At 38.2% G+C, this 10,894-nt stretch overlaps 1 protein-coding gene across 2 annotated transcripts in view; it reads left to right on the top strand.

Moving 5' to 3' along the window:
- The first annotated feature begins 390 nt into the window (after window positions 1-390).
- The window catches only part of RANBP3L (RAN binding protein 3 like), an 82,054-nt gene continuing 71,550 nt past the window's right edge, over window positions 391-10,894 (top strand). For both annotated transcript variants that reach the window (XM_049862458.1, XM_049862450.1), the window contains exons 1-2: window positions 391-641; window positions 745-906. In XM_049862458.1, coding sequence (XP_049718415.1) covers window positions 816-906 — 91 coding nt within the window. In that variant the 5' untranslated portion in view covers window positions 391-641; window positions 745-815. The remainder of the gene's footprint in view (window positions 642-744; window positions 907-10,894) is intronic.

The raw sequence follows: 10,894 nt of genomic DNA, 5'->3' as shown, positions 1-10,894 counted from the left end.
GCCCTATAGCTGCCCCTTCTGAAGACTCAGAGGTGTTTATAGAAATTGAAAGTTCCAGCAGTACATTTCCATGAGCTCATTACCAGTTCCAGTTATGCCTTTTAGATTTCACACGTACTGAATGACTATCCAAGCAGTATAACCTCCTGTTTTGAGCTTTTAATTACAGAGTAGCTATTTGACCACATAACAACAGGGCATCTTTAGAGTCCCTGCTTTGGTCACTATTATTCAAAGCAACTCCAATGTCATTTCTTGCCTGCCTTTTTATGCTAATAGCCTAGCCAGCTTAGCTCCGCCCCCTTCCAGCTTCCCTTAAGAACTGTACACTTTCAGCTGTCACAGACCGTAACTCAGACCAGGCTTAGAAATCACTTCATTTAACTCAGCAGCATTCCCCCTCCCCCCAATTTGGTATTTATTACTCTACCAGTCCTCTCTAAATACTTGAGGCACTGGATTTCATGTCAGCAGCAAGAATCAAAAATTGCCCCAAACTGTCATCTGTTAGAAAGAGTTACTTTGTAGGATTTTATACTCTAAGGGAGAAGACTTTCAATTTGCTTTAGAATGTAACAACGATTAAGTGGTATTTTTAGCCAAATGAATTGGCATCTTTAGATGAAGGAGAAGTAACATTCGTAAGTACTTATTTCAAGAATCATGACAAAGAAAAACTAGGAAGTTTCTTAGAGAAGTAAATATTTTACATGTAAGGACCTGCTCGTATCTATGTGGCACTAGGTGTCCTGTGACCAGCCAAGGGAAGGAAATGCCGCAGTGATACTCAAGCCACAAGCCATACTACTAGCACGATGTCTACTATACAAAGAAAAGGCGGCAGCCACCTGTTCAACAGTTTGCACGTGGGTAAACTGAAGCTTCAGGAGGACCTGCCACAGCAAGGTGAGTCAGCGTGTGTCCCCATGCATTCCCAGAAGAGTGATGTGTTAATGAAGTACCTGGGGAGCTCTGAGTGTGAAAGGCTTTGCCACTTTCCATTTTTAAACTCAGAATAGATACGACAGTGATGCGTAAGGGTGGGTTAACTTGGATTCTCTATTGATTTTTAAAGGATTAAAGAAGACTATCAAGACTTCATATTCCTTGGAGTTGTTATTCTGAAACTTATGTGTTTAAACTTACAGTTGCCATCACTTTTCTAGAGTATGTTAGATTTTGTGTAATTCAAAACACCCACCAGGGCAAGGCTGAATCAGCTGATGGGGAATTCGGCTGAGAGGAGCTTCAAGCTAGCCTGGAACTCTCTTTCCCGTCCTCCAACAAGTGGTACACTTTGGGACTGAAAGTCTAAACCTAATTTTGTCTGGATCTCTGGATCATTCATTTGTGGGAAAAGTAAATATATTCTTGGTTCTCTTTTATGGTCCAGGAACAGCTGAAGACAGGGAAAAGTATCACATTTCACAGGATGGGTACCCACCCATTCAGACTATACTATCTACCTCACAGCCATTTTCACCACCAGTCTTCTTTTAAATTTCAAATCCACAACCCATCCAGCTGCGTCAATTAGAGGCAGATGGTTGACAGGAATAGACAAGCTGATCTCTCCAATCCACCTCTGTCAGGGGAAGCAAAAGACCCTTGTGGGAAAGACTGAGTATTGTCATGGATGACATCACCAACCCCCAGAAGTTAAGGATTTGCCCCAGACATTTCTAATTCTCCTGCCAGTGATGGGTCTGCCTATATATGGATCTAGGCTATGAGCTCTTTGTATTTTGCATAGACAGTTTTAGATTTCAGTGGCCTGAAGAGGGTTGGGTAAAGGGCTGAAACCTACCATTTTCAAGGTGGGACATTTGTGTGAATGGGCCTGGCGTCTCACTGCATCAGTTCCTGCAACTATACAAAGTGACTTCACACTGTAAAAGGCTTAACACAACGTGGGTAGAAAATACTTCATACTATATAAAAACACTGTAAGCTTCTAAGACCTTTCTTTACCATCAGGGCTTAAATAAATTATTCTGAACCAACTGTCTTGGAATGTAAACTCCTGAAATGTGCCGGGACTTAATCAGGGCAGTGTAAAAGGCTTTTGCTCCTCTGTTAGCAGATAATGCTAATTCATCTTGGGTTTTTTGGTTGCTGTTCATTTTGTTTGAAATGTCCAAGTTGATCTTTTTCCCCCTAATTTCTGATATAATACTTACTATAGAAAATTTGGTGAGGAGAGCGTTAAGGAGACGGTAAAAAATCGCCTGTAACCCCACCACTTGGAGATAGCTGCTATTAACATTTTAGAGTAGACCTTTTTTTTTTTTCTATGCATATGTATGGATTATTCTCTTGTTTGCGTTTTAAGCAAAAATAGTCTTATTTTGTACATAGTGTTTTGTAAACTGCTTTTCAACAATATATTATGAACTATTTTCCATGTCATAACATTTTCTTCTACGATCTTACTTTTAATGGTTGTATACTATTCCTTCACATGGATATAGCGAAATTCCTTTTGGCAATTCTCTGTTGTTAGATATTTAATTTCTAATTTTTCACTATTATAAGTAATATTGTGTCAAACATAAGCCAACAGATAGATCTTTGCACATATATGGGATTATTTTCATAGGATAAACTCTTATAGGTGGAATTGTAGTGGGTCAAAGGATATGCATGTTTTTAAGACTTTTTTTTTTTTAACAAATGGCCCTTCAATCAGCACTCTGAAGAGCAGCGTAGGGTGTTCTCAGAATTTACTTTTTAAATTCTTTGCCACTTTTATAAGTAGAAAATAGTATCCTACTATTGTTTTAATTTAAAGCAGGCTGCCATGATGGTCTCTCCCTTACAGGTCATAGCCAGAGCAGTCCAGAAATACCATTATGATGACATACTTCCCAAAATACTAACAAGACTAGAAGTCTGCTCTCCTTTCTCAGACTGAAGCTTCTGCCTAGAATTTTCTGAAAGAAATCATATTCTTCAACAGCTGCCTCTCAAAACATCTACCCACATAGAGTTTTGAAGCGTACTAATGCAGTGCAGCCTGTCCATTGACTGCTGGAAGAAATGTCATCTAGAGATTTGAGTTGACAAGTGACACTGGGTAAATGTTCGCTATGCTGCTCTATAGCATTCCAGTTACTGTCCCGGAGTTTTAAAATATTCATTCAGTACTGTTGTAGTTAATTGCCTCTGAGCTGACTGCAACTCATAGCGACCACATGTGTGCACAGAAGGCTGTGATGTTTTGGAGTTGCTCACCAGGTCTGTATTCTGAGGCACCTCTGGGTGGATTTGAAAAGCCAGTCTTTAGGCTAGTAGTCAAGTGCTTAACAATTTGTACCACCCAGGGACTTCTCATTCAGTGATGTGGTCCTGATTTTTCCTCCAAGCTATAGTTGCACCTTGCAATTATGTAAAGTTCAGCGAAGGTCCAAGGAAGCAAAGCCATTAGTTTCAGAGAGTGAAGACTGGTTATGGATTTATTCAGCAACACATTGGGTGTAGGGCTTTGGCCTACCCCCAACCAGAATAAGGATCCAGCTGTCTCATTTAGCTTACAGACTATGATTCAGTGGCATGTAACTTCGCTGAGAGCATGACTAGATACAACGCATGAATATTTTCTAACTCCCATGCTACATCCTAAAGTGCTTTATGTTAACACTGAGGTATTTGACCCTTTCCATCTAGTCAGTCACACAAAGGTTACTTTTTGGGTAATCACAGATAAAGATAATTTATTTTCAGCAAATATCTAGCAATGACAGTGTGCAAGGTGCTATGCAGATGCTGGATACATAAGTTGCCTACTAAGCTGAGTATTACATTGGGCAAATCTGCTGCAAAAAAAAAACTTTTTTAAAGTGTTAAAAAGCAAAGATGTCATTTTGAGAATTAAGATTCGCTACCCAAGCCAAAGTGTTTTCAGTTGCCTTATATGCCTGTGAAAGCTGGACAGTGAATAAGGAAGACCTAAGAAGAATTGACGCCTTTGAATTATGGTGTTGGTGAAGAATATTGAATATATCCTGGACTGCCACAAGAACAAACAAATCAATCTTGGAGGAAGTACAGCCAGAAAGCTCCTTAGAAGCAAGGATGGCAAGACTTAATCTCATGTACTTTGGACATGTTATCAGGTGGGACCAGTCCCTGGAGAAGGACATCATGCTTGGTAAAGTAAAGTGTCAGTGAAAGAGGAAGACTGTCCACAAAATGGATGGACACGGTGGCTGCAACAATGGGCTCAAACACAGCAATGATTGTGAGGGTGGTGCAGGACACTGGCAGTGTTTTATTCTGTTGTACATAGGGTCACTACGAGTCAGAACTGTCTTGACAGCACCGAACAACTGCAACAACAACTAACCCGAGGTTTCCTGCCCACATAGAGTTTACACTCTATGGCAGTAGATGCTATGTTGTTGTTACATGCCATCAAGCGACCGTATGTACAGCAGAAAAAACACTGCCCAGTCCTGTGCCATCCTCACAATCATTGTTATGCTTGAGCCCCTTGTTGCAGCCACTGTGTCAATCCATCTAGTTGAGGGTCTTCCTCTTCTTCACTGACCCTCTACTTTACCAAGCATGGTGTTCTTCTTCAGGGACTGATTCCTCCTGATAATATGCCCAAAGTATGTGAGATGTAGTCTCACCATCCTTACTTCTAAGGAGCATTCTGGTTGTACTTCTTTCAAGACAGATTTGTTCATTCTTTTGGCAGTCCATGGTATATTCAATATTCTTCACCAACACCACAATTCAAAGGTGTCAATTTTTCTTTGGTCTTCCTTATTCATTGTCCAGCTTTCACATGCATATGAGGTGACTGAAAACACCATGGCTTGGATCAGGCCCACCTTAGTCTTCAAGGTGAAATCTTTGCTTTTCAACACTGTAAAGACGTCTTTTGCAGCAGATTTGCCCAGTTGAATGAGTCTTTTGATTTCTTGACTTCTGCTTCCATGGGTGTTAATTGTGAATCCAAGTAAAATGAAATCCTTGACAACTTCAATCTTTTTCCTGTTTATCATGATATTGCTTATGGGTCCAGTTGTGAGGATTTTTGTTTTCTTTATTTTGAGGTGTAATCCATGCTGAAGGCTGTGGTCTTTGATCTTCATCAGTAAGTGCTTCAAGTCATCTTCACTTTCACTTTCAGCAAGCACGGTTGTGTCATCTGCACAACACACGTTGTTAACGAGTCTTCCTCCAATCCTGATGCCCCATTTTCCTTCGTAGAATCCAGCTTCTCAGATTATTTGCTCAGCATACAGATTGAATAGGTATGGTGAAAGGATACAACCCTGACACACACCTTACCTGACTTTAAATCACGCAGTGTCCCCTTGCTCTGTTGAAACAACTGCCTCTTGATCTATGTACAAGTTCCTCATGAGCACAATTAAGTGTTCTGGAATTGCCATTCTTCTCTTGCTTTCTTCATGTATGATGTCCTTGATGTCATTCCATAACTCGTCCGGTCTTCGGTCACTAGTAGACGCTATACAAGTGCAGAATAGAAGTTCAGGATGCTCATCTCACTACTTGTTGCTGTGTTATAGCTTCTGTGATATTTTAAATCCATTTCTCACTATTGCATTGAAATTGTGACCACATTTGTACGTCTATAGAGCATCAGCAAAGTTCATTACACATAAGTAGTCAAAATTTAACCATCCTTATGTTTCATAGTGCCTTAAAGTTTACGAAATAATTTCCCATACATTATCTTATTTAATTCTCGCAACAACCAACGGAGGTAGGCATTGCTATTTTTATTTTAAAAGATGTAGAAACTAGGACTCCTCAAAGTCAAGAGACTTTTCCAAGGCTGTATGTTTATTAAGGGTTACTTTCAATGCACTTCCTGCTTTATATTGTTGTTCTTGTTGGTAGGTGCCGTTGAGTCAGTTCTGACTCATAGCAGCCCTATGTAGAACAGAATGAAACTGCCCGGTCCTGTACCACCCTCACAATCACTGTTATACTTGAGCTTATTGTTGCAGCCACTGTGTCAATCCACCTCGTTTAGGGTCTCTCTCTTTTTCTCTGATACTCTATTAAGTATGATGTTCTTCTCCAGGGACTGGTCCCTCCTGATAATATGTCCAAAGTATGTGAGATGAAATTTCGCCATCATTACTTCTAAGGAGCATTCTGGCTATACTTATTCCAAGACAGATTTGTTTGTTCTTCTGGCAGTCCATGGTATAGTCAATATTTTTCACAAACACCATAATTCAAAGGCATCAATTCTTCTTCTGCTATATATGCTGTCTTATAAAATACATGATTCCTAGTATTGCAAAGTTTAATTTTTTTCATTAATCCACATTAGAGAACCTGCTCCATAGATACAAAAGATGCCTTGGGGTTTCTCCTGATTTACGTTGGCAGTGATTTTTCTGGATGTACTTAGTTCTTAATATCGGTTAGTTACCTGGAAACCAACTAATACAGATTAATGCCATCGACCAATCATTTATTTAACACATTTTTACTGAATATCCACTATGTACTGGATGCTATACTTGAAACTGGTAATACAAACATGGTTTTCTCACAAGCTTTATTTCTAACATGTGTTTTCTGAGGAATTCACTAATACCAACTAGACTAGCTAATGACACTTTTTTCAACTTTTTGGGTGGAAGAAAATGTCATTCCATACCATGTGCATCTTATATTCCGACTTTGCTGCATTCTTCATCCTTCTTCACATTTTAGTCACACTCCTATTAAGGGTTTTGGAAGGTACCAAATAAAATTGAAAACTTTGTAAATATAAACATAAAGGCTAAGTACTGCCTATTTCTATGTCATCAATTTTGCTCTGAATCTAAGCCCTAAAACATAAATTACACTTAGTTGTTTTAAATGTACTATTTCTCTTAAGTATTTTCTGTGGATAATCACGAATGTACTCAAAGTACCTACAGAATTTCAGTGCTGGAGAATGAAGATATATCCATGAAAAAGGGAATCATTTAGCTATTGTACAATCTAAGAGTGCCTATTATATGAAAAGATAACATGAGCAAACATGTATGTTGTGGTTCTCAAAAGAGAATTTGTGTCAGCTTTCCTTTTTTGTGAGTATAAAGAAGTGATACTGCATATACGACATGACATCTCTTGTGTGGTTCATAGTTAAAATGGGCTAGGGTTAAAAAGGGAGACTTACACATATATCTGTCTCTCTTCCACTAAAAGGGAGCCTCAAAAAGACTCAAATTTGTTTTATTTTATCTGCAAAGACATTACTGACATTTAAACCCACAAGTTGTGAGAGACAAACATAGATCATTTGTAAATAATTAGAGAGGGGAAAAATCATATGCTTGTAAACTATTAGATTGCATGAAGTTCAGGCTCCTGCCCAGCAAGGGAATCCTTTCCATAATAAACCTCCCTAACACATGGCACATATTTGAGGATTATGAAAATAAATTTAATGGTTTGAACTTTATTTTTCAAATTTTTAAAAATAAAGCTAGGAGGAAACAATCTGCTCATCCTTGATTCTACCACAGATCTCAGGAACATAGTTTATAGAAGAGCAAATTTTATGAAACATTTTTATTACCTAGTAAGATTCGGTAACAGTGGAATGGCTTATATCATGCTAATTTTTCCTAAAGGTAATAATTATAAACTCTGGAGAAAACATTTAAAAATAACTCCATAAGGGCATGGGAGAGCACCCAAAAGCAGAGAAAACTAGAGTAGAACTGCCCCATGGGGTTTCCAAGGAGCAGCTGGTGGATTCAAACTACCAACCTTTTGGTTAGTGGGCAAACGTTTAACCACTGCACCACCAGAGCTCTTTTGGGAATTAGACCCTTGAAATAAAGTGACAAACTAGGTAACCTGAACATCTGTATGTTTTTTTCCCTGAGAACACACCCTAGTTTAGGAAATGCAGAGCAACTATAACTCAAGCAGAAAGCTCCAGTCTTATTGGTCAGAGAAATCAGACTACTAGAAATACTGGATAATGAGAAAAAAAATCCTGAAAGGGGGAAACACAGAGCAGTTGCTGATAAACCTGTGTATAAAGTACCCTCAAATCCTTGACTGACTCCTAAATTGTGCATGTATGGGTGGGACTCCAAGTAGCCAAGGAGGAAAGAAACTACTGGAAGAATGAAAGGGATAAGCAGAGATCTAAGCTGCTTTCCACTACAAGAGAAGCAAAGATTTAAGATTGATTCCCAGCAATTTAGAAAGATTTGACTAACAAACCTTGGACTTTCTTTGGAAACCACAGAAGAGCCATGCCTTGGGAATAAGACTGCTTTCCAGGACTGAGAGATTTTTCCTAAGTCTAAGGACAAAGTTAAAATCCAGCTACTCTAATAAAGTATTATGAAGCCTTCCCAAATTCAGGTTGATCTTCCCATAATTTAACTTCCTCTCAAAACAAAACTCAACACTCTTCATAAAAATAAAATGGGCTCTGGAGACTACAATGTATCCTCCATAATGCCCATCATATAATTCAAAATTAATAGATATACAGGAGAAAAATAAAAGGAAAATATGACCCATAGTCAAGAGAAAAATCAGGCAATAGAGAAAGACCCACAAATGATCCAGGTATTAGAATTAGCAGATGAAGACTTTAAAATAACTATGGTAAATATTTTTTCCTTTTTTTAAAATTGTATTTAGATGAAGGTTTACAGAACTAGTTTCTCAATAAACAGTTAGTACACACATTATTTTACAACATTGGTTAACAACTCCAAAACATGTCAACACCCTCCCTTCTCGACATTGGGTTCCTTATTACCAGCTTTCCTGTCCCCTCCTGCCTTCTAGTCTGCGCCTCTGGATTGGTGTGTCCCTTTAGTCTCATTTTGTTTTATGGGCCTGTTTAATCTTGGGCTGAAGAGTGAACCTCAGGAGTGACATAATTACTGAGCTAAAAGGGTGTCTGGGGGTCATACTCTCAGGGTTTCTCCAGTCTCTTTCAGGTCAGTAAGTATGGTGTTTTTTTTTGTGAGTTACAATTTTGTTCTAAGTTTTTTCTCCAGCTCTGTCCAGGGCACTCTATTGAGATCCCTGATAATCAAACCCATTGCCATAGAGTCGATTCTGACTCATAGCAACCCTATAAGACAGAATAGAACTGTCCCAGGATTTCCAAGGAGTGGCTGGTGGATTTGAACGGCCCACCTTTTGGTTAGCAGCTGAGGTCTTAACCACTGCACCAGCAGGGCTCTGACCCCTGATAACAGAACTTCAAAATACATGAAGCAAAACTTGATGGAAAAATAGATAAATTTATAAACTATAGTTGAGGATTTTAATATCTCTCTCTAAAGGCAGTGGGCTTGGCTTGGGCTAAGGCAGTGATGATTCTGTGGTAGAATTTTTGCCCTCTCCCTTTTGTGGGAGATGCAGGTTTTCATCTCAAATGCAGCCCACCATTCATCTGTCAGTGGAGGCTTGTGAGTTGCTCTGATGCAAAGAAACACTATGCAGAAAGGCCTGGCAACCTATTTCTGAAAAATCAGCCAATGGAAACTCTATGGATTGTAATGGTCTAAGCCCATTGTTCATGAGGTTGCCATGAGTTGGGGCAAACAGAAAAAATTAGTAAAGATATGTAAAAATTGAATGACACTACCAACTAATCATTTATAGCATATAATTCTGTCCATTACATAAAAGAAAAACATACAAAATGCATCTTTTCAAATGCACACAGAATATTACTAAGATAGGCCATATGCTTCAACATAGACCAATTCTCAATAAAAATTTTAAAGATGAACTCATACAAAGTATATTCTCTGATTACTCTGGAATTAAATTAGAAATCAATATCGATAAAATATCTAGGCTACCAAACATTCAGAGAAGAGCTTGCACCAGTACTACTCAAACAATTTCAGATCATAGAAAAGGAAGGGATATTTCTGAATTCATTCTATGAAGCCAGCATAACCCTGATACCAAAACCAGGTGGAGACACCATAAAAAATGAAAATTATAGACCAATATCTCTCTTGAATATAGATGCAAAAATTCTCAACAAAATTCTAGCTTATAAAATTCAGCATCATATTAAATAGAAATACAGCATCATACATAAATAGAAAAACAGCATCATATTAAAAAAAATACACCACAAGCAAGTGGGATTCATACCAGGTATTCAAAAATGATTCAACATTAGAAAATCAATCAATGTAACCCACCACATAAATAAAACAAAAGAATCACATGATCATCTCAATTGACACAGAAAAGGCATTCCATAAAGTCCAATATCCCCTCCTAATAAAAATTCTCAATAAAATAGATATAGAAGGAAATTCCTCAACATAATAAAAGGTATCTATACAAAACCAACAGCCAACATCATTCTTAATGGACAGAGGCTGAAAACATTCCCCTTGAGAACAGGAACAAGACAAGGATGTCCTTAATCACCACTCCTGCTTAACATTGTGCTGGAAGTCCTGGCTAGAGCAGTGAGGTAATAAAAAGAAATAAAGGGCATCCAAATTGGTAAGGAAGTAAAACTGCTCCTATTTGTGAATGATGTGACATGAAACGTAGAGAAACCAAAAGACTCCACAAGAAATCTGCTGGAACTAATAGAAATATTCAGCAGAGTAGTAGGATACAAGATAAACATACAAAGATCAGTTGGATTCCTATATACCAATAAAAGAACTGCAAAAAGGAAATCAGGAAAGCAATATCATTTAAAATACCCCCCTCAAAAAAAAAAAGACTTAGGAATAAACCTAATCAGGCATATAAAAGACCTACACAAAGAAAACTATGAAACACTACTGCAAGAAGCTAAATGAGGCCTACATAAATAGAAAAACATACCATGCTCATGGACAGTAGGCTCAACATTGTGAAAATGTCAATTCTACCCAAAGCAATC

Source organism: Elephas maximus, chromosome 2, assembly GCF_024166365.1.
Source record: "Elephas maximus indicus isolate mEleMax1 chromosome 2, mEleMax1 primary haplotype, whole genome shotgun sequence".
In the NCBI taxonomy this organism is placed as follows: Eukaryota; Metazoa; Chordata; class Mammalia; order Proboscidea; family Elephantidae; genus Elephas; species Elephas maximus.
This window is presented reverse-complemented; position numbering and strand designations above follow the sequence as displayed.